General features: G+C 36.3%; 2 protein-coding genes across 4 annotated transcripts in view; one reads left to right on the forward strand and one right to left on the reverse strand.

Moving 5' to 3' along the window:
* Nucleotides 1–9,455: 9,455 nt before the first annotated feature.
* NXT2 (nuclear transport factor 2 like export factor 2) lies at nucleotides 9,456–16,504 on the reverse strand. Of its 3 annotated transcripts, none has more exons than XM_010946098.3 (5): nucleotides 16,351–16,504; nucleotides 15,280–15,364; nucleotides 14,166–14,252; nucleotides 12,566–12,710; nucleotides 9,456–11,674 (listed from the first exon to the last, which is right to left on the reverse strand). In XM_010946098.3, exons 1-5 carry the CDS (start codon nucleotides 16,446–16,448, stop codon nucleotides 11,493–11,495), a joined length of 597 nt encoding a protein of 198 aa, XP_010944400.3. In that variant the 5' UTR covers nucleotides 16,449–16,504; the 3' UTR covers nucleotides 9,456–11,492. The 3 variants fall into 3 exon arrangements, with proteins under 3 accessions (XP_010944400.3, XP_074215133.1, XP_074215134.1); XM_074359032.1 differs by lacking the exon at nucleotides 16,351–16,504 and adding an exon at nucleotides 15,487–15,729; XM_074359033.1 differs by lacking the exons at nucleotides 15,280–15,364; nucleotides 16,351–16,504 and adding an exon at nucleotides 14,903–15,186.
* Nucleotides 16,505–19,528: 3,024 nt separating this feature from the next.
* The window catches only part of GUCY2F (guanylate cyclase 2F, retinal), a 121,288-nt gene continuing 114,496 nt past the window's right edge, over nucleotides 19,529–26,320 (forward strand). The window contains exons 1-2 of the mRNA XM_045509975.2: nucleotides 19,529–19,602; nucleotides 21,621–21,667. The gene's annotated coding sequence lies outside the window, so the exon portion shown is untranslated. The remainder of the gene's footprint in view (nucleotides 19,603–21,620; nucleotides 21,668–26,320) is intronic.

Here is a 26,320-nt window from a genome sequence, read left to right on the forward strand (position 1 = left end):
AATGTGTAAGAAGTCCTAGTGATCCATATCCTCCTCAGCATTAGGTAATATCAAGCATCTTATATTTTGCCATGAGCATAAAATATTATTTCATTGTGGTTTTAATTTGCATTTCCCTGAATACTAATGAAGTTTATCATCTTTTCATAGGCTTATTGGCTATTTGTGTTTCTTCTGTCAAGTGACTGTTCATGGCTTTTGACCATTTTTACATTTATTTTCTTTTTAATTTGTAAGAATTTTTTCTATTTTTGGTTAGGAATATTTTTTTAGTTGTATGTATTATAAATATTTCCTCCAAGTTTGTAACTTATCTTTTCATTTTCTTTATGGTCTCTTTGACAAAGTAAGTTCTCAGTGTTAATGTAGTCTAATTTCTTAGCCTTTTTTTTTATGGTTAGTGTTTTTTTTGTGTTTTGTTCAAGAAATTCATTACTACCTTAAAGTCAGTGAGATATCCTTTTATGGTTTCTTCTAAAAGTTTAACTTTTTGCATCTAAGTCTTCAATCTACCTGGACTGGACTTTATTTTGTGTATGGTGTATAATAGGGATCTTTTTCTGGCATATGGGTAACCACTTGTCCCAGATCAATTATTAAACAATCACTCCTTCCTCAATAATTTGTAGTGCCACCTCTCTGATAGATCACAGTTCCATGTATGTGTGGGCCTATTTCTGAACCCCCATTTAGTTCCATTGGTCAGTTATTCAATCCCTGCATGAGTCGCATATTGTCTTAATTACTATAGCTTTATAGTAGGTCTCAATATCCATTCAAGAAAATATTCCCAACTTATTCTGCTTCTCTAGGAGTAGTCTTGGCTATTCTTGGTACTTTGTTATATAAATTTTAGAATCAGTTGCCAAGTCCAATGAAAAATCCTTTTGGGATGTTGATTGGAATTTTATTGAATCTAAAAACTAATTAGGGAGAAATTGGTATCTTTATGATGATTGAGTGTGACTAGTTGTGAACATGGTACATCTCTTTGTTAATTTAGAGCTTCTTTCATGTCTTTTTATAAAGTTGTATAATTTTCTTGATTAGGTCTTGCAATCTTGTTAAACTTAGTCCTAGTTGCCTTATAGTTTTCATGCTCTTGTAAATAGTGTTTTTTATTACAAAAATTTCTAACACTTTGTTGCTAATATAGTGATGCAAATGATTTTTGGATATTGATCTTATAGGAGGTCAATTTGCTTAATCTCTTATAATTTATAATCACTTGGTAGGTTTTTAAGGGTTGTTTTAATGAAGATGGCTGTATTATCTACAAATAATGATGTCTTAGTTTCTTTCTTTTTAGAAAGGAAGAAAATAGACTATTAATTTCCATACACTGTAATTCTATACTCTGTTAATTTCCCTTTCTTGCTTTACTTCAGTGAATTAGTCCTCCAGCACAATATTGAATAGAAGCAGCAATAGGGGCATCCATGTCGTGTCTCTGATTTTAACAAAATGCTTCCAACATTTACCTATCAAAAATTACACTTACTGTTGGTCTTGTTTTTGTTTTGTCTTTAGTAGATGACCTTTATTAGAGTAAGGAAGTTCTCTTCTCAGTTTTCTAAGAATTTTTGTCTATTAATTAAATTTTCATTAAAGTTGGAATCCACCATGAGGGCTATCCTTAGTGGGAAGTCCAGAGCTTCTGTCCAAACTATTCATCTTGCAGCGTTGGAAGAGCAGAGGGACAGCATGCATCCCTGCAGTGAGAGCAAGTGTCATTATCCTGTGAGAACTCAGGGTTTAATAATTACTGAATCTGAATCTGTTGGTCCTAAATATAATTTAGTACACATAATAGTGAATTTTACATACATACAAATTAGGTAGTCCTAATAGGCTGATCTTCACAGATATATTGAAAGAGTCCTGTGCTGGATATAACAGGAAACTCTTTATAGGTTGGTTCTGATAAGGTACTGTGGCCCAAAACTTAGAGTCATAACTTTATTCTTTTTAATGGATGAATAATATTCCACTGTATGGATATGCAGTGTTTTATTTATCCATTCATCAGTTAATGGACATCGGTATTTTCAAATCTTTGGCTGTTATGAATAATGCTGCTATTAACATTTGTGTACAAATTTTTATTTGAACATGTTTTCAATTCTCTTGGGTATGTAGCTAGGAATGGCATTGCTGAATCATATAATAACTCTATGTTGACATTTTGAGGAACTGCCAAACTGTTTTCCAAAGTGGCTGTACCAACAGCAATATATGAGGATTCTAATTTCTCCACATCCTCTATAACACTTGTTACTGTCAGTTATTTTGATTATAACTGTCCTAGTGGTATGGAGCAGTATCTCACTGTGGTTTTGTTATGTATTTCCTTAATATCTAATAATTTTTCTTTGATCTAGAACTATTTTGAAGTTTAAAAACATTAAGTGCATGGTCAAATAATGTGACCTGTATGATACTTATTTGGGGAGTTGGTAAAAATGTCTAGTACGTGATCATTTTAAAAAAAAACATTCCATATGTTTAATACATGTTCATGATATTAACCTTAATTGTATTCTTCAAATCTTCTATATCTTTACTGATTCTTTGCCTTCTTGACATCAGTAACTGAGAGAGGTAGAATGAAATTTTTCACTTTGATTGTGGATCTGTCCATTTCTTCTTGTAATTTTATCTTTTTTATTTCATATATTTCAAGGCTACTTATTTTGGTATATACAAGTTTGGGGTTGCTATGTCTTCCTAGGGAATTTAGTCTTTTATAATTATGTAGTGACCCTTTGTATCCCTAATAATGCTTCTTGCCCTAATGTCTAATTTGTCTGATATTACGGTAACAATTCCACTTTTCTTTTTGTTAGTATTTGTTTGGTGTATATTTTGCTAATATTTTGTTTTCACCTTTTCTGTGTTTGTTTTAGATAGCATATAGATGCATTTTAAAAATTAAATTCAATCTGATAATCTTCTTTACCTACTCAGTTAAGTCCATTTATATTTATTGTGATCAAGCATTGAGCTTATTTCTATCATCTTAATTTTGTTTATGTTTACCTTACCTTTTCTCCTCTCACCTTTTTTGGGGGGACATTGACCTTATTGCTATTATTGTTCATGTAAAAACGTCTATTTTTTCTGAAAATTTGAGAAATTCAAATTTCTAAAAAGTTGAGAAAATTAAAGAGAAAATCTTAAAAGCAGCCAGAGGGAAAAAAGACATTATGTTCAAAGAAGGAATAATAAGTTATTAGCTGACTTCTCAACAGAAATTATGAAAGCCAGAATACAGTGTGCTGGCTAAATTTAGTGCTGAAATAAAATATCTGCCAGTCTTGAATTCTATGTATGGTAAAAATGTCTTAAAAATTGAAGGCAAAATAAAGACTTTCCAAACAAACAAAACCTGAGAGAATTCACTGCAAGCAGACTAACACTCAAAGAAATAAAGGTCATTCTTTGGTGGAAAAAAAATAATCCCAAATGAAAACATAAGAATGCAGATTGGATATTTTAAATTTTTAAAAATTTGCCAAACTCATGAGTGAAAGATCAATATTTTGTTTTAGTTTGTATTTCTTTAATTGTTAGATAATTTGATAACTCCTGAATTTATGCCTGCTTGTGATCTGCCCACAATTTGGAATCTTTACACCTCTGCATATTGGTTGTACACGGCCCTTAATATGGCAGAAAGAGAAAGTTGTCTGCCAATATATACTCTTCACTTCTTCTTTTAATAATAGAAACCCCAAATTTTAGCTAGGTACTTGGATTTCCAGCTGAAAACTACATTTCTCAACTTTCCTTGCAACTACATTGAGATCATGTGACTGGAATAAAAGCAGAGGTGATAAGTGCAAACTTCTGAGAAATTCCTTTAAACGAAGGAACATAAGGATATGATGGTAAGAGCTGGAGAAGCCATCTTAGGTCATGAGATGGAAGCTGCATATTGGAACAATTTACCTCCATTTCCCCTTCTTCTGACTTTTGTTATTGTCATCATGTACCTTAATTATTTGTATATATTATTTTGAACTCTATAAGATACTATTTTATTGTTTTATAAGTTGCCATTCACTTAGATTTACCCTTTCCACTATTCATTCTTCTGCGGCTAAGGAAAAATAAGCACTGTTGTATACATTTTGTGAGAGTATGAATTTGTAGAGCCTTTTGGAGGAAAATTTGGTAGTTTTAACCAAGCTTAAAATGTGCATATCCTTTAACCCACCAATTGCACTCCTAAAATTCTATCTTCTAGGTATGCTCACACGTGTGTGCAAAAATGTGTGTATAGGATGTTCAATGTTGTATTGTTTGTAATAGAAAATAAATGGAGACAACTGGTATAACCAATGACAGAAACTTGTTAAATACCTTATTGTTCAGTCAGCTTGGAGTACTAGATGCTTGTTCAAAAGACTGACCATGTGATGATGATGATGATAATAATAATATTTTTTACTGAATGTTCACTGTATGACAAGTACCATGCTAGGTGTCTTAAATCCTATCTCATTTAAATTAATTTCTGCTATCCATGGTAATTTCTTTTTTTCTAGTCATTCATTCATGTAACAATTAGTTTGGGGCACCTACTATGTGCTAGTTCTGCCTACTAAATCCATAAAAATAGACTCACTTTCCCCAGACCAATAGTTCCTAATCTCTATTGCATTACAGTCAACTTTGAGATGCTGATGAAAGCTATAGCCTCTGATAAATACTCACAGTTTCCTTGGGGGATCACAGACCACCCTTCTGAAGCTCCAGAAGGTCTGTGGACCCCAGACTAGGTTCATAACCTCTACTCTGGAGCAGTGGTGTGAGAACACACAAAGGCAAGTGGAGTGGAGGAGGGAAGAGGCCAAGGCATACAGAAACCTTTGGCAGGCTGGCTTCTGTAAGGAAAGTCCTGGTTAAGTGCAGATTTTGCTGCCAGGATACTAAGACACCAGGATGCTGGGGTTCCTTGTTGAATACTAGTGGTGCCAGATGGACCATACACGCCTATTCCCCAGAATTCCCCTCCCCACCCTCCATCTCCCGCCCCTGCCTTCTAGGCCTGGACATCCTAAGCATCCATCCCCTCTTCAATTCCAAACCTCACAAGGTCAAATACAATTGGCCAGGACCTCAAGCCTTCTGCCCAAGTGGTTGGGGAGCCTCTCCCATAGACTAGGTGTGGGACTTTATAATCAGGCCTTATCTCCTTTTTCTCTCCTACCTGTGGAAATTTCTATGGCAATGGCCAAGCAGGCTGTAAGGATATCTGCCTGAGAAGCCACCAGACACTCACTTTCAAGATTTATCAGTGCTTTAGTTCAGCAAAGGACAGCCAACAAAACCTCCTGGGTCAGTTTGGGTTCTCTTATAAGCATACTGAGACGGAGTTAGGAATAAAGGAGGTTTATTGGTTAACACCTGTGAAAGGTAAAGAGGGAGGAAACAGTGTTGGGCAGGGAAGTCTCCAGACATTGATGTACATCTGTGAAAGGAAAGCAGGACAAAAGCAGAGTTAGGCAGGCCTGTGATGTGGAACTGAAAGTCTCGGCCAATCCAGGGGAGAGCTGCAGCGCAAAGATCGTCCATCAGAGAAGTTCAGCAAAGGATTGAAATGGTCAGGCTTTAGCATCCTCGCTGTGTTCAGTCATTGGCTACAAGCTGCTCCAGAAGAGCATGGCCTTGGCTCAACTACTGCAGTGGATCCTGCAGGCACTGCTACTGTAGGCCATCAGTTAACTGTCCTCCTCACAGGTGAAGGGTAAATTCTTTTCTGAAGGGCTAATTGAGCCATGTCCCTAGGTGCCATAACCTTCAAACCTTTCTAACCACCAAGAAAACACCCAGCGTGGTCATATCTAGGCTATCAGCCTACATAATTTGAGGTCTCACCTTGTGGCACTTCCAAGACAGGGTTTGCAACCTGGACTGGTTTCCTCTGCCTTACAGGGAGTGGGGGTGAAAGGGGCTCCCATCCTATGCTGCTCTATTTTTTCCCTCTAGATATTAGCCCAAGTTTCAGCCTCAGTTGTGATGTATATACTGAATATGCTTCTCCGTGTTTACCCTTGGCTCTAGAAGCCTTCCAGCCAGGAAAGCAAGGAAATGAGATGCTGACAAGACATACAATGAATAGGCACATATATACACTGAGTGTAGGAGCAGCTAAGTCTCCCTCAGGCTCTAAGAATGTACAACACATCAATTATAGTAATCAACTTAAATTAGAAATGATTTTAAAATACCACTTGTTGAAGAGATTGTCTTTTCTCCACTGTATATTCTTGCTTCCTTTGTCGTAGATTGTATATATAAGCTACAGTTCTCATTCGAAGATGCAAAGTCTTCTTTAACCATCATGTCTTCCCTTCCAGAGTGATTATAAATTTCCTGTCCAAGGGAGGCTAAATTTTCTAGTTTCTCTCCCCCACTTCCTCTCCTTTTATTTTCAGTTGTTTGGAAGGGAACATTTCTCCAGCAGTCCCTCTGTCTCCCCTCAGCTCATTTTTCCTCTGGTCCCTTCTCCTGGGATTTGCCTTTTCTCACCAGCAACATTCAGAGCCAATGAATTATCTCTGAGATTGGACATGGACCATGGGGAATCCTGGGTGCCACCAACGGACAGATGAAATTATTAGAGAAATCGTTCCCAAGGCTCTTTCAGAAATGAGACAGAAGGTTCAGGGGAACAGAGAGCAGGTTGGCCACCTCAGGCAGCTCAGGGCTTCAAGGTGGACCACAGAACCTGCGCCTGATAGGTGTTGCAGACTCCTATTGCTTATTTTCTGCCCATAAAAGACTTGAAATCGATAATGTTCCAGTCCATTTTTTCTCCCTTTATGGAAAGGCCTGTCAGAACTACATTTGTGAACTGCTATCCTTTCTTTTCTTTAAGGCCCTGAATCTCCTTTTACGGTTAAAAAAAAAAAAGCCATCTCTATCTGTATTGATCTAATCTTAGGATTTTTGTGGAGCCAGGTAAGTTTTGCAGTGGCAGTGGTAAAGTTTACAATGACTGTCTAGTTGTGGACGGAAGTCCTGATCAATTAATTTTAACCTAAAAGAAACAGAATTTGGAGAGATGGAGAAGCCAATCACCAAGCCCCAAAATAGAACTATTGTATTTGTGCAGCACTTAGCACTTTTCAAAATATTTTCACATTTGTTGTCTTATTTGATCCCCACAACCACCAGGTGAGCCAGATAGGGCAAATCTCCATTCAACAGCTGAAGACAGAGGCCCAGGTGAAGTGACTCGCCGCTAAGGTCACAAAGCAACATCAGGGGCACAGTAGCCTTAGAATAAGGGTCTCCTTTCGGTCTGGGACCAGGATTTACACCTTAAAGGCCACCACTGCCTTTGTTAAACCAGGGGGGTTGAGTGATGTTTGGGGTGTCCAAGGATGGAGGGAAAGGAAAAAAACACGTGAAATCGACTTGAAGTGGGCCGAAATAGTTTATGTGGTACTAAGACATGTTCAAAAGTTGTTCTGCTGGAATGCCTTCTCAAACCTCTGCCTGGACTTCTGAAACAGGGCAGCCTCCTCCCTGTTTCAACTCCTTTTCATTGCCACACATCCTATTCTCAGATTCTGTCTAAAGACTAACCTAAATAGTTGCTTTCCTAGCTTTGAACCTCGGGTGCAAGAAAAGCAATGGGAGGAAAACAGGGCTGCCCTTCATAAATATGACACGTCTAAGAGGAAGTTTTTGATCATTTCTCAGCCAGACACCACTTTTTGGAAGTCAACCCTACCCTTCCACTCCCCTACTAGAAAGTGATGGTGAAAATATCATGCTTCCTCTATTTTCATGTTTTCCAAACTGCTGGTACAATCTATTAGGAAGTTGTAAAAATCAATTCAGCAGGCTATGATCAGCATTTTAAAAAGTTAATAAAATGAAATTGAAAATGCCAGAAACACATCGCAAGTAGTAAGCGTAAGTTTTATTTTGGATATATAATTTTTATTAATAGTTTGTTTTATATATATATATTCTATATATATAAATATATATAATATATTTGTACACTGTGTTGTGACATTTTATACTTCTTACTGTGGGTCAGAGCAAAACTTTGAAACCACTGATCTATAGGGTGCATATACTCTATTCTAAGACCCTCCATCTAACACATTATTCCAACAATATTTCTAGTTTCTTATCTTTCAGTGCTTCTCTAGGCAGCAAGACTGATGTATATAGCTCACTGATAGTCACCAAGAAATCTTCCATATAGAAAGATGCATTTGACAAAGAAGGGCAAATATTTATCAATAGAATACAGCAGAGTTTGGTAGTAAGTGCTTTGATGAAATATTTTTATTGTACAGGGCCAACTGTTAAATTAAAAAGCAAATATGCCCTACCATTTCCCCCTAAATATGTAAAGTTATGTTAAAGCTCATCCATGCTTATCCTTTCTAACCTATATTGTCAAATTATAACAAAAATCAGCAAATGAAGTCCCCTGCTATCAAATTCCGTGTGTCACTAACTTCAGGCAAGTCAATCCAGCAACATTCCAGAATAAGAGATCATGGTACCTTCTTGGCTTTTATTTGACTTCTTGCTCCTTTCCCAAACACCACACTTATCCTTTAACCTCACTGGGACACACCCACAGACACACCACACATTACTAGGTAATTTCCAAAAACTAGGAAAATGCTGATTCCAATTCACCATGGCACTTACATGCTTAAATAAGGTCTGTAACTCTTCCAGCCTCATAAGCTCATCATGAAATACAAATAACTTGGTCACAGAGTTTGGGTTGTTAGCCTCTTAAACTTAAGTCTTTTATTCCCACAAATGCCTACAAATTTGCACCAAAGTAGACTCCTAACCATTTTTATCTAGGCAAAATTCATTACTGTATTTCATCAATCTAAGATGCCATCGATTGTAAGACTCACCAGTATTTTATGTACCCCAGAGGAAATAAAAAAAGCTGATCAAAGTATGATTTAACATCAATTTATGATCCATACCAATTTCAGGGATATTCAGTTGTAAAAAATACATTCTTCTTTGAAGAGATGAAATATAGTGGTTGATTTCAAGGGCTGTTGCCTCCTCTCACTCTTCTTCAAGTATCTGCTGACATACTTTTAATATAGAATTAAAGTTAATGGGACCTTTTTTTTTTCCTGGAAATGAACTGTCTTTTGGTTTCACTGCCTACTTAATATAGCAGTTTGGCTAGTTTTTTAAGGTTAAAATTTCCAACGTCTCACCAGAAACTTCACTGCTACTTCAAACAGGTGATCTCAAGAATGTGAATATTTGGTAGGAAAAGAGGAAGAACAAGATAGGCTAGAGAAAGGAAAAAGTCTGAGCTGTCAACCATTGTTTCCAACATTCAAACTACAAATTTTTTTAAGAAAAGCCTTATACTGTAAAGAAACAACCACCTGTTCTGGAGCCTTAAAAAAAAATCAAAAGACCTTAAACCAAGCTTGAGAAAACTTGTCACAAGGCAAATTTTATTTTTTTCAACTTACAAAAATATCTGCATGTCAAAAATACAGTCTAGTCCATGTAAGCATAGTTCCAGCCATTTAAAAGTTACACAGAGTTTGGAAAAAGCAATTCATATACAAGTCTTAAAACATTCAATTCATGAATAGTATAGAACCACTCAATTCAATTATTGCTAGTTATATGCAGCTTTTACTTGAGACTGTTCTCCTTAAGGGAAAGGGCAGTATTTGGGCAATCTGATCGTTGCTGCTAAAACTGGCTTTGAAAAGCCAATCCAAAATTAGAATAAGCTAATTTTGAGTAGAATACAATGTGTAAGTTTTAATCAGTACAAGAAGGTGTTGTCTAAATTTCAGTTCTGTCCCTTTCACCTATTTAATTCTATTCTGTTAATATATCAGAAATGCAATGAATAGTTTGAGACAAGAGTAAATGAATCACTGATTTTCAAACTAAATGGTAAGAAACATTAACTCTGGGCTGTAATGCAGAAACAAAGCTGCCACATCTAATGTAAAAAGATGAAAACAATAAATTCAAGAATGGAAAAATGTTTAAAGTTTAACCACAAACCAAAGCTAGATTTCTTTCTCCTTAGACGCTGAGACATAAAATGGATCAATTTGTTCTTTTGAAGTTTATGGGCTTATAAAGATCTGCTGCTCTCTATTTTCTCTAAAACAGCTATTAGCCACATAACAGGAACATGTTTTGTAACAGATCTATTTGCTCAATGCCATATAGAAGAACAAATCATAAGATTAAATAATTTTAAGGTTAAGGAGGAAAACGATTGTGCAGTTGACAGTGTAAACACAGGGAACAGGTCACTTACTTTGGGGGTGGGTAATACATAGGAGACTTTTGGCCTGAAGTCACATGGAAGACTTAGAAGTTAAGGTCCCAAAGAGAGAGCAATGGCTTTGTTTCCCACTTTCCTGTCAGACCCTGCTGCAGGGTCAGGCTTATTGCTGACATTTTACCCCCATAAGTTCTTGAATAAATTGAGACATATATTGGTGGTAAGTATGAGGTGAACTGGAAAAACATTTAAAATAATTTTTAGAACAAACGTGACACCATGACCATTTGGCAAGTATACTTATTACCTTAATGACTTAAATCCTAAAAACTGGCTACACTTTTTGGAGGTAGAAAACAAGTACCAAAAATTTACCATTTGGCCACCTCTCCTTGCTTCTGGCCAACCTCGGATCCCTACATTTCTCACTCCTCATTCTCCCATTAAAGCTATTAGTCCTACTACCATTCGTTACCTAAAATTATAGACCTGGAGCTGCCAAGAAAAAGCTTTTTAAGAAGTTTTACTTTTAAGCCACTGAGTATGTCCAACACTCAGGCATCAACCAAGAACATTTCACACCTCTCTAGTAGATTAATTCACTTCATAAGAAAACATGCCAACATAAAAATACCACATTACTTAATATAAAAAGACTACTGAACATCTCTACATGTGATTCTAGGATGTCAGGGTAGTTATGCAAACCTCTATCAGTAATGTGTTCATTGAACTGATCTGAAAAAGCCTTAGAATGAAAACTACATTACCAGTGTTTACCAAAAATAGGTACGTGTTGTACTACAAAATTAACCTAATAACAACAACAAAAAAACCCCACTCCACTTCCTCCTAGAGAGTTATGTTGTGCTGATATCCCATAGACAGGACTATAAAAGGATTTCATTTTTGCGATATGCTGGGCTCACAGTGAGTATGTTAGCACAGAGATCATGGGTTTAATGTTACTATTAGAATGTCATTAGTCAAACATATATAAGGCATGTAGAAAACTGGCATTTAGGCTCGCAAGGGCAATGATCCAAACTGCAGCTGCTAGTAAAGGTGCTGCTAGGAAGAAAAAAAATATTAAAGAAATTTAGTTTCGGCACATACTAGTTTACAGTGCTTCCACAATGAAATGAATTAATTCACATAAATTTCTGTTGCTGGAACTAATGGACCAAAAGAGAATGGACTTCTGCCCCCTTTAACTACTAGCCCAATCTTGAAAACGGAAGCAGTCACTTGCGATCTTCCACACGGTATTGGTAGGACTAGACTGAGCAGTCAGCAGGAAGTTCTGGTTGAAGTAGTGCTGTTTGTTGCCATCAAACTTCACTGTGCCACTGGTCACAACAAGAACTGTAGTCTGCGCCTGAGTAGCTTGCTCTTCACCCACACAGAAAAAGAGAACAGGGTGGATTCCATCACTAAGTGAGCAGATTTTCGGGCTTAAACCACACTTCCTGTAACTTAACACTAAAAAAAGTTTCTTTGAGCATAATCCTGAGAAGGCATTCCCACAGTGAGAAAATGAAATAATCATTTCAAAGATCTTAGTATTATTTTCCGTCCAGAAAGATTTGGACTGCTCTAAAGTTTCAAAATAAAAAGCTTACATCTAGCATAGGACTATTTGGTTCCTGTATTTATTAATATTTCATTGAGTTTCTAACAAAGCTTTGTCATATTTTGCTTCTTAAGCTATAGTTCATTTCAAGAATTCTGAAGGAAAAAAAAAAAAAAACAAAAAAACCCCTGAACTACTACGTAAGATGCTTAGGACCCCACCTAGAGGTTAATCGTACAAACTGCATCAATCTACCTTGAATCAAATTCTGTCTTGCCAAAAGTCATCCTTTCATATAACAGAGTAAATTTCTGTGAAATTTTTAATAGGTTGTAAGATAACAAGACACATTAATCAGAGACATAGTACAATTTTTCTCTGGGGACATTTCAAGGCCTAGAAGGTAACTATTTATTTAGGGAAAATAGATAATCATTCCTCAACAAAATCACAATCAACAAAAATCATATTAAGGTTCAATTTGTCACATAACTTTTCATAAGCCATAATCACTCAAGCCACCAAAACCTACAAGTGGTCCTCTGTGAGCTGCACCTAAAGGAAGACCAAAAGTTTGATTTGAATTTTTCATATTTAACTTGCTCGAAAAAGTAATTCTACCTCGGAAAGTTGCTAGCTGCTTTTGGTGTTAAAGCTCAGTGCTCACTAAAGGAAAACAAAGGAAGTACCTTGAAAGACCATGATCTTACCATGAACTGGCTGGCAATCTAACATATTGACCTGGAACTCACTAGAAGGCAACATCTCAAAAAAATTAGTTAGGGCTTCCAGCCCTGTAACAACATTTCCATTCCATATTAAAGTGGCCTTGTCTAGATACAGCCTGGTTAGTGCCTAAAAAGAAAGAAAAAGGAAAAATAAGGAAAGATTTTTGTTTCTGGATAAGCATTTTACAGAAATGGATTGAAACATAACAGGTAGTATCTAAACACTTTCATAGTTCTTCTTCCATCTCTACTTCCTTTGCCCCCTCCCACAGGAAGACAACGTGAACAAGGTGTCTGCCTTATGATGTTGGCCTTAAATAGATATTACCCTACCTTTAGTAAACTAGGCAGCTAGCTAAATGCTTTTTTTTTTTTTGCATATTTCACTTTAACCACAATGAGAAAACTTTGTACCAAACTGGAAGAGAGTTTTTTGGGAAAGTTTTGCTTTCTATATTAAAATGAATTAAATGATCACAAATTTCAATTTCACGCAACCCCAAACCAGTTTTAATCTCCCTCCCTTTTCTAATTCTGTGAATTAATAAAGCTGTCAATCAGGCCCTACCCGTACACTTCAATCCTGTAAATCAAATAAGTTAAATAAGTTAAATCTCAAATAAAGCAGAATTCATCAGTTACTCTTTAGTCACGGGAGTCGGTCACAGGATTTCAGTGTGTCAGAGGACATGTTATTTGCTTAGCTCTAAATTTAACTTGGATTAAAGGGCCAACACATACATATCTTAACTCTGCAAAAGAACTATGTTGCTTTTTTTGCTAATTTATCTTTGAAAGCACCAAGGCACAATAAATGTCCATTGTCACATCCCTTGCCCCTGTCCCATGTTATCAAACATCAATATAAAGAACTTCTGTTTAATCCTCTGCCTTAAAAATAGGTTTTTAGAGATAAGATGCTAACTTCTGTACCTGCAGTATAGAGAATGTTCTGTACAACACAGTCCTATGAGGATAAAAGACCTATACAAGACTCTGAAATATTGAAATAGTTACTTAAAAAATATGGCTCAGGGATAAAACACAATGAAAAGAGCTTATGATGTGAGAACTTGCTCTGGTGAAGACTGAAAAAGTATCCAAGTAATGTGGATTCTGTCTGTGAGTGCCAGTTATAGCTGTGAACTTTAATAAAAAAACACCTATTAATACATGAAATTAAAGGGGCAAATCAGGGAACACATGGCAGCCCCTCCACTAACACTAACACTATTTTAACCATATTGGTTAATGACGGGACTGAGAAAATGTAACATATTTAAGGAAATATATTTGGGTGCCACGTTAAGTGTAGTATTGAAATTAACTCCCTCTTACCACCATAAAAATCAAATGACGTTAAGAGAGGTTAGCAACTTGCCCAAAATCATAGAGCTGGGCAAACACAAAGCTGGGATACGAGATTCCAGAGGCCACAATTCCATAATGCCATTCCACTCCTTCCCTATATAATGTGCTTTTAAAGAACAAGTCCACAGCTATTACTTATGCAAGTCAGATGAGTGGCAGGCTCAAAAAAAAAAGTGGTATTTAATACAGAGTAGTAGTGTACAACACTCACCCGTCTCCTTTTGTCCATTGTCTCATAGTAAATATTGACAAATTCCTCAGCAGCTCTGCATGCCTGATCTACATAAGTTTTAAAATCCTACAAGAAAAATTTCATTAAAGTGTACATTACCACCCCTCCAAACCCTCACAAACACAAAACCACCCACAGAAACTGATGGTTTATTTCAATCACTTTGTAGCTCCATACATAGTCCACATTCTTCCATATACAGTTGAACATTTAAAGGTTAGGGCTCAAGTATCCAATTTTAAAAATTTTCACTATTTTTAAGAATGTATCTTTAGGACATATTTATCCTTCATTAGTGGACTTGATTATTTTCTCACTTCAAATATAAATCTATAATCTTTGCTTGGCAACTGGTATTTTAGGCTTCTAATATTTTACAGAACATTCACCTTAATAGAAATGATGTGGTCTGAACCTTAAAAAAGAAAAAAAGAAAGAAAAACAAGGAGTAGGGGGTGGCCAGATTACCATTAGATAAACTGGGAAAGTGTTCTCTTTTCAAGAGACAAGTTATTCAAACGTTGTTGAATCGGGAAAAAAACAGACTAAGAATAAAGCTCAATGAACTGCTTGAAAAACTAGGTATTTAGAAAACTTCTCCACATTACATAAAAATTCACCGGCATCTGTAAACAATTTTAAAAACCGAGGAAAAGAAATGCTGTTGCGGTTTTCTCTTGCAGGAAGATTAAGTTCCTTCTTCCCCAGCCACTTACCAGCCCAAGCTTTTATTTGAATTAAGAATCAGTTTCATTTCGTTCTTGGGTAACTCAAAGTTATTTAGAGAGGGAGATGATCAAAAGGAGATTACAAGCCATAAACAACAGACCCCAACATTCCCGACTCTCGCTAGTTCCCAAGTCAGGGAACCTTCCACGATCTCGGGAAGCGACCGCACAGCCTTGGGAATAGGGGGGTCGCGGGAGGGGGAAGGGTGGTTGTGGGGTGCTGCAGAGAGCGGGCCCCACCCTCGGAGCATGGCGGGCCAGGCCCTGATTGGTTGCTTGACCACGTGACTGGCAGTCATCCCGCCCCGGCTCCCATCCCCTCAGCCGCCCGCGCCCAGGAACCCTACAGCGGCTGCGACACTCACCACGGAGAAGGCCATCGGGGAGTACGAAGCAGCCTGTTCCTGCAGTGGCGGCGTCACTACGTTCTCTCCTGTCCAGCTCCCTAGGCTGCGAGAGGATCAGGTACTTAGGAACACAGCGAAACCCGCCAAACGCACAGAATTCTCTGCCCGCCCATTCTCTCCCGGAAGTAGCTCGGTCCGTTGTTAAAAGCACCCCGATGTACCAACCTTGAGGCCACTTCTCTTCAGTTCCGACCGTGCCCTCCCATCCGCCTTATATATGCACTTGTTTGATATTTATTAACTTAGTTTGGAAGAAAAAAAATCGCTTTGCTTTTGTAACTGGTTAATCCCAGCAAAAGTATCCGTTTCTCCAAAGTGCCCTGGGACAGCAAAAAAAAACAAACAAACAAACAAAAAAAAAACGAAACAAAACTATTTAAGGTTTCCAATCGGAGGACTTCACTGCTCCAGGAAGCAGGGCCAGCGTTAGCTTAACACCAATGACAAACGCGAGAGACCTATGAAATCTGTAGCCAATAGGAAAAGTGGGCGGAGCTTGGGGAAAGCGCCTAATCATACTGCGTATGACTGGTAGGCAACAGTTTAGAGTTCTGGAACATTCTGGAAGAATCGAGCTCACTGAATTAAACCCCAATGTTTCAGTAGTATTCGTAAAATTATTAAGTATTTGATTTTGCACTATTCAGTGGAAAAGGCTCATTCATTTCCTCCATTCTTAAATGAAGATTATTCTATAGTGCCATTCACAACCGTCCGCAACCTATTTTAAAAATAACTATTTTATTGAGTGGTTACGGTGAGCAAGGGGTATTTTCTAAGTATTTTAACCCATATTCACTTATCACCATAATGCTATGAGGTGATCATCTCTGTTACATAGTTAAGACATAGAGTAATTAAGTAACCCGCTTAGGGTCACAAACTACTTAGAATTCGGGCTCAACCAATTTAACTACCACTGCAACCCGACTTCACTAAGCAGCATCCTTCAAACCGTTCACCTCAAAGCCCCCTCAAATTTTTGGGTGCTCAAACGAATAAATCAGTTAGATGTTTCTATAGTCTTACCATGCCTGCCTTCTTTGTGGTTCGTCATAAAAATTGTCATTCCTTCCTTGGTGTCTTTCACTGTCTCTCTGAGACTGGTCTCCTTTGAATTTTCTCATATTTTAATCTTATTTTCCCCGCCGGCTCTCTTCCCTTCAGTCGAGCTCTAACTGTAGCTACTTCTCAGCGTACTCTCTGCCCTCCTCAGTGCCCCTCTTTCTGGCGTCATTTCCGGCGGCGGCAGCGGGGTGGGGGTGGGGCGGATGGTGTCTCCTTGAAAACCTCCCTCCTCCCACGTGACAGCAATTGCTACTTGTATGCTAATGAAGTTCAACAACACGTCTGCAGCGCCCCCCTCTTCTCTGAGCTTCAATTCCACATTGCTAAATATGAACAGGGGAATGCACTACAAGCTTCTCAAACTTCTAGAGTTCAAAATTTAAACTCATTATTTCCTTTGCACTTTCAATCTGCTGTATTCTTTCTGTTATCTATGCTTGAGTTTTTGGAATTTTTAAAATTTTTTGGTGTCCCCTAACATCATCATTCATTTGTTCATTCAAGAGATATTTATTGAACACATGCTATGGGCCAGGCATTATGCAAGGTTCTGGATATAGAGCAGTGAACAAGATAAACATGATTCCTAATTTCATGAAGCTCACAATGTAATGGGAGTGGTAGACAATAAACAAAACATTAATGAATTACAGAGAAATTCCAAGTAACTTGTCTAATTCTGCCCATTCTTTAAAGAAATTCTCTCCCTCATTCTCTTTCTCTCTCTCCTACAAACTTTGACTTTGATTGCTATATTCTCATTTTCCCAAAATTCTAATCTTTAAAGGGCTACCTTGGTCTGGTCTCAGTTTACCTTTCCAGACTTCTCTCCCATTATTCACCAACATTAGTAAAGTTAACTACTACTGTTTCCAAAAAATGGTTCATGTTTACTGCTTTATATAGGTGATTGCTTTTCTTAACTGAGAGCTTAGTATGTCTTTGATTTTATTATGATTTCATTCAATCCTCACAACCCCTGGAGGAGCAAATATTATTATCTAGATTTTTAAGAATCTAAATTGAAGTTCAAAGAGGTTAAGTAAGTTGGCCAAGAATACACAGCTAGTGGAACTGGTATTTTAACCCACAACTGTCTGATCCCAAAATACTTTTTCTTAGACACTCTATTAGTCATACATTTGCTTATCCTATGTTTATTTTGGAATATTTATTCTCTCCTTCTACAACTGCCCTTCAGGGACCAGAGCAGGTACAGCCTCCTTCATGAAGCCTTCCCTCATTTCATGTCCCTAGAACCCCAAAGGGTGTGACTTGTCCTTTGGCTATAAGAGGTGACTATTGGAGTGGCACAATAGTGTTGGGAACTAGAGAAGTATTGGGAGTACTGAAAAGGGATAGCTGAGCTAAGGTGGTGGCAAGGCTCAGAGTTTTGCACCAAATGTTTGTACTTTTTGAATTTGTGCACTTTTATTGATATACTGTAAAGATGGGAGGCTGTGTAAACTGATAACATGAAACTGAGCAGGACCCTGAGGGGCCTTCCTGGGGACAGAACACCCTCTGTTCCCTGCCTCTTGTTTGTAGAAAAGCTTTAGCATCCTAGGCCTTCCTTGAGTTCCAAAGAAAAAATTTAATCAGAGAAATACAGAAACAAAGGAAAAGCAGTCAAGCAAGATAAAATAATTATAATGACAGTTTAGCTATAAAATAGAGTCAAAAATTTTATTTCTTCCATAAGGGTTATACATAATATCCTGAGCCATATCCTTGAGTTGTTTTACAGATACTAACACCCCCACCTATTTGCTGACCACCAGCACATAGACCCCCAAACTGGTTGAAACCAGAAACTTGATGATGTTGACCCCCTGAAATACCACCCAGTTAGTTACCTTACCACTAACCAATCAGAAGAATGCTCATGAACTGATCAGGCACCCTGCGACCCTCTCCCTCACCTTGCTTTTAAAAACCCTTCACCATTGGGGAGTTCAGGACTTCTGAGCATGAGCAGCCCATTCTTTTTGCTTGGCCTTGTAATAAACACTGTCTTTCACCACAACCTGGTGTCAGTAGATTGACTTTGCTGTACATAAGGTGAGTGAACCCAAGTTTGGTTTGTTAACGAACATAGAAAGCAATTGTTGGGCTCTGGTTCTTCAGAGGACGGCATTTAAACCATATGAATACTATGTTTGGGGTGACAAATGGGAGCCAGGTGAATATGACACAGAATTAGTCTTCACTAAATAACTGCACATGTGCAAAAAGTGGGGCGAGGGACTAGAACGGTGCAAAAGGGCTTTTCTTGGAACACAGAATGGCAACTTGGTTAAGCACATTGTTATTGGCACCAGCTGGATTTAAATACTGGCCATACCAGTGAGCAGCTTTGTGACCTTGGCCAAATTATCTAACCATTACATACCTCAGTCTCTCAATCTGTAAAATGGAAATAATAATATTAACATGTATTTTGTAACGTTGTTGTGAGAATTAGATGAGCCAGTGCCTGCCATACAGTCCCTGCTTTAGGAATATTATTTTCCTACTGATGGCAGTGGCTATTATGCAGCCATCTATTTGAGACTGTGAAGCTGGGACAGATTAGAAAATTTTGGTGTATTGAATGGCATCAGTACAGTTCAGGAAATGGTTAGGGTTCCTGGGATAGCAGACTGTAGGAGCAATAAATTGGGTTGATCAGGATTTCTCGTGGCTGTTCTGTGCAGCCATTTCTCCTAGTCAAGTGTAGACCTACTGGAATTGAGCCCGTTTGGAGTTATCAACATCCCTATCTGAAACTTTGCCTTGCTCTTGACTTTAGAAGGACTAGTCTAAACCAATAAGGGAAGTGATCTGAGCAGTCAGCCCCTTCCTCTCAGGTCTCTAATTGGCAACCAGCCTGTTCACATTAAGTCTCATGCTCTATCGACTAAGTTAGCCAGAAACCTTTGGCCTGTTCACATTAGGCAGCACTTTTAAAAACAGCTTTATTGAGGTACAGTTCACATACCATGCAATTCACCCATTTATGGTGTAGAATTTAATGGTTTTTAGTATATTCACAGAACTATACAAGTATCGCCATGAAATTTTAGAATATTTTCAATGCCCTGGAAAGAAATCCCTTACCCATTAGCAGTCATTTCCCATTCCTCTTTCACCCCAGCTCCTGGCAGCACCAATGTCCTTCCTACTTCTATGGATTTGCCTATTCTGAGAATTTCTTATAAATGGAATCATACAGTAAGTAGTCTTTTATGTCTTAGCATAACATTTTCAAAGTTCATTCATGTGGGAGCATGTACCATTACTCCATTCCTTTTAATTGCAGAACAATATTCCACTGTATGGATATAAGGGATTTTATTTATTCACTAGTCTGTTGCTGGACATTTGGGGGGGTTCCATTTTTTGGATATTATGAATAATGCTTCTGTAAACATTTGTGTATGAGTTTTTGTGTGGGCATGTTTTCAGTTCTTTTCAGTAGATACCTAGGAGTGGAACTAAATTTATGTGTTAAAAAACTAAATTCAACTGAGTAAATTTTGAAGATCTTACTGCCTTATTCAATGATTTATGTATTGGGCAGCATTTAATCTAGCAGATAGAAAGGAGTTCTGAGGAGCTGTACAAAATGACAGATTTTTATAGACAGAAGGGTACAGGAATAAGGCAAAAAAGTAAGGTGGTTATACTGGGCAAAAAAGTAAGGAGGTTATTGCAGTTACTTTCCTTTAGGCAAGGGTTTATCAGGCAGATTACCTCACTAGTGCTGATCAGGTCATTCTTGATTGATTGGTTTAAGATTCCATTTCTGAATGATGGCTATTCTGACTGGTGTGAGGTGATACCTCATTGTAGTTTTGATTTGCATTTCTCTGATAATTAGTGATACTGAGCATTTTTTCATGTGGGGCATCACCTCACACCAGTCAGAATGGCCATCATTCAAAAGTCCACAAATGATAAATGCTGGAGAGGGTGTGGAGAAAAGGGAACCTTCCTACACTGTTGGTGGGAATGCAGTTTAGTGCAGCCACTGTGGAAAACAGTATGGAGAGTCCTCAAAAGACTAAACATAGACTTACCATATGGCCCAGCAATCCCACTCCTGGGCATACATCCAGAGGGAACCCTAATTAAAAAAGACACCTGCACCCCAATGTTCATAGCAGCACTATATATAATAGCCAAGACAAGGAACCAACCTAAATGTCCATCAACCGATGACTAGATAAAGTGGTATATTTATACAATAGAATACTATTCAGCCATAAAAATGACAACATAATGCCATTTGCAGCAACATGGATGGTCCTGGAGAATGTCATTCTAAGTGAAGTAAGCCAGAAAGAGAAAGAAAAATACCATATGACATCACTCATATGTGGAATTTAAACAAACAAACAAATAAACAAACTTATGTATAAAACAGAAACAGACTCACAGACATAGAATACAGACTTGTGGGTTGCCAGGGGGAGGCAAGTGGGAAGGGATAAATTGGGAGTTCGAGATTTGCAGATACTGACTGGTATATATAAAATAGATAAACAAGTTTACACTGTATAGCACAGGGAAATATATTCAGTATCTTATAGTAGCTTATGGTGAAAAAGAGTATGAAAATGAATATATGTATATTCATGTATGACTGAAAAAGTTTTCTGTACACTAGAAATTGACACAACATTGTAAACTGACTATACCTCAATTAAAAAAAATTTTAAAACTTAATAAAAAAAAGATTCCATTTCTGAGGGATCCTAAACTGTAATCAAGTTAAGTCTTGGTTTGGATGTGTGAGGCTTAGCATAAGCCACTCCATTTTGGGCCTGTTGTCTTGTTTCTAAACATATGTTTAATGTTTTAAGGAACTGCCAGATTATTTTCCACAGTAGCTACACCATTTTATATTCCCACCATCAATGCATGAGAGTTCCAAATTTGCCACATTCTCACTAATACTTGTTATTGTCTATCTTTTGATTATAGCCATCCTAGTTGGTGTGAAGTGATGTCTCACTGTGGTCTTGATTTGCATCTCCCTGATGCTTAATGATGTTGAGCATCTTTTCATGAGCTTACTGATCATTTGTATATCTTCTTTTGAATCTGTATATTCAGATCCTTTGTCTATTTTAAAAATTCACATTGTCATTTTATTATTGAGTTTAAAGTATTCTTTATATATTCTAGGTACAGATCCTTGATCAGATATATATATATATTTGCAAATATTTTGTCTCATTCTGTAGATTGTCTTTTCACTGCTGTGAAGCTGTGGAGACAGGTATGGGAATAGGTGAGTAGCTCAAGTTATGACACTACAAACTCTGCTGTCTTTATGAGTGTTCAGCAGTTTTTCTTGAATAAGTACTCCTCAGATTTTTGCAAGTGTTTCCTTACTTTCTCAAGGTCTGAAAAAGCTACTTTTGACAATTTTTGCTAGTATTTTTATTGCTTTTATGGAGGGGTGGATTTAAAGAGGTCCTCACTCCGCCATTCCAGAAGCCCTGCCTAGATAGCACTTATGTATATCTTTTAAAAGACGTCATTGTAGTCTGTCTTTTATTATTTATATTTTTATGTTCTTCACTAGATTTTAAGTTCCTGGGGATAAAATTGTGTGTTTTTCATATATTAAACACTCACTCATACCACTGACATTGAGTAAAATCTTACAGAGAGTAGATGGTTAGAAGTGAATGACCAAATGAAATTCCCTCCTCTTTTTTAGCTTGCCTTTATCCCCATTCTGAATCCATTCTGAAAGAAGTGAAGGTGTGACCTAATTTCTGATAAAGGGAACTTTTCTTTCCTGTCATGATAGAAGTGATAGAATAATCCATTTTCACCTCATTACTTTTCAGTTGCCTCCTCTATGGGGTATTCACAAGTCTTATCTTCAGGGGAGAACAATTCGTTCAACTCTCTGCTGGAAACTTCTTTTTCTTCAAGTAATTATTTTCAGAAGCAAAATGTACAATAAGGCTTTTGTATTGGTTGAGCTCTAGGGTTTTGGGAAGTCTCACCAATATTTTAGCTCACCCAGTCTGAAAATTTCTTAGAAAAATGTGCATTATCATTGTCAAGACAGGTTCAGGTAGGAGCATACGTTTGATTAACAAGATGAGGAAGTAAAATCTGCAAATTGCCTTATCTTACTATGCTCTACCTGAGACGTCTCCATACTAAACAGCCGTTTTTTCTTACTTTCTCCCTCCCATAAACCTTCTTTCTGCTCCCATGTAGTCAATAAAAATAAACAACACAAAAAGTTCTCCCCTCCCTCCAAAAAGAAAGAAAATGTTGTTAGAAGCTTAATGTAGCCACTCAATTTTTCTGTATCCTTTTTACTTTTCAGTATGTTTTCCTGGTATTGACGTACATCTATAAAATTTTTGTTAGTATTTTCCTGACAAAACTTTTTCTCATCGTTTTATTTCAACATTTTTGAGTCATTATGTTGAGATATGTCTTTTGTAAATTGCATATAGCTGGATTTCTTTTTTGCCTGATAATCTCTTTTTAAAATGATGTAAAATTTACCTACAGTAATGTTCATAAATTTTAAGTATACTGCTTCATGGATTTTTACAAAAGTATACACCCATATAACTAACCACTAACTTCATCAAAACAGAATATTTCCAGTGCCCCAGAAGGCTACTTTCTGTCTCCTCTCAGTCCATACTCCACAAAGGTAACCGCTATAATGACTTTTATGATTATACATATTTTTTAGTTATTTAATTTCACATAGATTGATTTATATAGCATGTACTCTCTAACATCTGGCTTCTTTCATTCAGCATGAATGTAAGAGCACCCATTTTTTTTATTTTAGTAGTAGTTCTTCTTTATTTATAGCAGCCTCGAAGTGGAAACAATACAAATGTCAATCAGTGGGAGAATGGACAAGTAAACTGGTCTCAGGGGAAAAGAGTTCAATAATCACCACTAAGCATGATGCTAGCTTAAAGAAAAAAGTCCCTTGTTTAGAGGTGTTCCTTTCTATTCCTAGTTTGGTGTGTACGTTTTTTTAAAAAAATCAGTAACAGGTGTTGAATTTTATCAAATGCCCATTTTGCATCTATTGGCAACTTTCTCTTTTATTCAGCTAATATAATAAATTGCATTGGTTGATTTTCAAATATTTAAGCAGGAGTCTTTATTGGGAGAAACCTCACTTAGTCATGATTTATTTTATACATTGCTGGATTCATTTTGTTAATATTTTATTTAAAATTTTGCATCTATCTTCATGATGGATATTGACTTGCAATTTTCCTTTCTTGTTATATCCTTGTTCGGTTTCAGTATCAGGTTTGATGGCCTCATTAAACATAACAGCACTGGATTTCTTTTTTAGTGTTTGTGTTATATATATTCTCACTCTTTTTACTTTTGACTTTTCTGTGTCCTACTATTTAATCTGAGTCCCTTTTATGCAGCATGTAGTTGCATTTTTCACTATAAAAGAAAAAGCAGTTCAATAATCTTTATTTTAATTGAAATGTTTAGTCCATTTACATTTAAAGTAATTATTAAATATAATACTTGTTCTTTATTTGGCCTCTCTAAGTCTTTGTTTATTTTTCCTTTCTTGCCTTATTTTTATTATTAAAGTATTTTTGTTATCCTCTATTTTATCCTCTATTACTTTTTAGTTATAAATTTTTAAAATAATTCCTTTTGTGGTTACCCTAGAGATTATAATATGCATCCTTGACTTAATCCAGTCTGTCTTAAATTAGTATTTTTCCCATCTGCTGAACATGTAAGAATCATGTAACAATTTCACTCCATTTACTAACTTCTTATCTTTTGTGCTATTGTGTTATATGTTTTCTTTCTATGTATGTCAAAAACCCTATGGGAGTTAATTTCATGTTATGTATATTTTACCACAATGAGAAACTTCTACAGGGCATTATTATCATTGTTTTAAACAGTTAGTGCTCTTTGTTCCTTCCTGCAGTTTCATGCTTCCATCTGTGATCATCTTCCTTCAGCCTGAAGTGTCCCTTTTCATATTCCTTTTAGTGTGCATCTGCTGGCAAAAAAAAAAAAAATCAACTTTTATTAGAAAATTTCCCTTTTTTTATTGAGGCAAAATTCATATAACACAAAACCAACCATTTAAAAGTGAACAGTATGGTAACTAGAGTTAACAAAACTATATTGTAAACTTGAAAGTTGCTGTGAGAGTAGAGCTTTAATGTTTTCACCATAATAACAACAACAAAATAACAATTATATGAGGTAAAGTATGTGTTAACTAACCTTATTGTGGTAAACATTTCACAATATACACCTGTATCAAATCACCACATTATATAACATAAACTTATGCAATGCAATATATCAATCATATCTCAGTAAAGCTGGGGGGAAAGTGAATGATTTAGTGGCATTTAGTATATTAACAATTGTTGTGCAACCACCACCTCTGTTTGATTTCAAAACATTTTCATCACTCCCGAAAGAAACCTTGTACCCATTAAGTAGTTACTTCTCATTTCCCCTTCCTCCCAGTCCCAAGTAACCACCAATCTTTCTGTTTCTATGAACTTACCTATTTTTGATATTTCATATCAATGAAATTACATAATATGTGACCCTTTGTGTCTGACTTCTTTCCTTCAACATAATGTTTTTGAGGTTCATTCATGTTGTAGCATGCATCAGTACCTCATTTCTTTTTTATTTTTTTATTTTTATTTTTAATTTCATTTTTAATTTAAGTATAGTTGGCTTACAATGTTGTGTTAATTCCTTATTCCTTTCTATGGTTGAATAATATTCCATTATATACATATACAGTATTTCATTTATCTATTCATCCATTGATGGACATTTGGGTTGTTTAAACTTTTGGCTGTTGTGAATAGTGCTACTGCAGGCATGTGTGTATACTTGTTTAGTTCTTGTTTTCAGTTCTTTTGAGTATATAGTTTTCTTTTATTGTGGTATCTTTGGCATTGGTATCAGGGTAGTACTGGCCTCATAGAGTGAGTTAGGAAATGTCTTCTTCTCTTCCACTTCTTGGAAGTTAGTGAAAAATTTTTTTCTTTTAATGTGCGGTAGAATTCATCAGTGAAGTCCTCTGGCGTCTTTGTTTCTTTGTTGATAGGTTTCAGTTATGGATTCAATCTCTTTACTTTTTATAGACTTGCTCACATTTTCTATTTCTTCTAGTATCAGTTTTGGTAATTTGTTGCTAGGAATTTGTCTATTTCATCTAGGTTATCTAATTTGTTGGTGTGCTATTGTTTATAGTATTTTCTTATAGTCCTTTTTATTTCTGTAAGGTCAATAATAATGTCCCTAAATTCCTGATTTTAGTTATTTGAGTCTCCTTTCTTTTTTGCCAATCTAGCTAAAGGTTTGCCAACTTTGTTAATTGTTTCAAAGAACAAACTTTTGATTTTATTGATTCTCCCTATTAATTTTCTATTCCCTTTCATTTATCCCCATTCTAATTTTTATTATTTCCATTTCTCCTGGCTTTGGATTTAATTTGCTCTTCTTTTGCTATTTCCTTAAGGTGTAAAGTTATGTTATTGATTTCAGGTATTTCTTCTTTTCTAATATAGATGTTTACTGCTATAAAGTTCCCTCTTAGCACTGTTTTTACCGCATCCCATAAGTTTTGGTATGTTGTTTTCATTTTTACTTGTCTCAAGATTTTTTCTAATTTTCCTTGTGATTTCTTCTTTGATTCATTGGTTGTTCAAGAGTGGTTGTTTAATTTTCACAGATCTGTGAATTTTCCAGTTTTCCTTCTGTTATTAATTTCAAGCTTTATCATGTTATGGTTGATATCTCAAAATATGTCTTTTTATATTTTGTATCCATTGACATAGTTTTAAATCTATAGTTTTTTTTTTACAGTTTTAACTTATAAATTCTATACCTGAACCAAAGGTGATTTATTTAATACCATTAAAGC

Source organism: Camelus bactrianus, chromosome X, assembly GCF_048773025.1.
Source record: "Camelus bactrianus isolate YW-2024 breed Bactrian camel chromosome X, ASM4877302v1, whole genome shotgun sequence".
NCBI lineage: Eukaryota > Metazoa > Chordata > Mammalia > Artiodactyla > Camelidae > Camelus > Camelus bactrianus.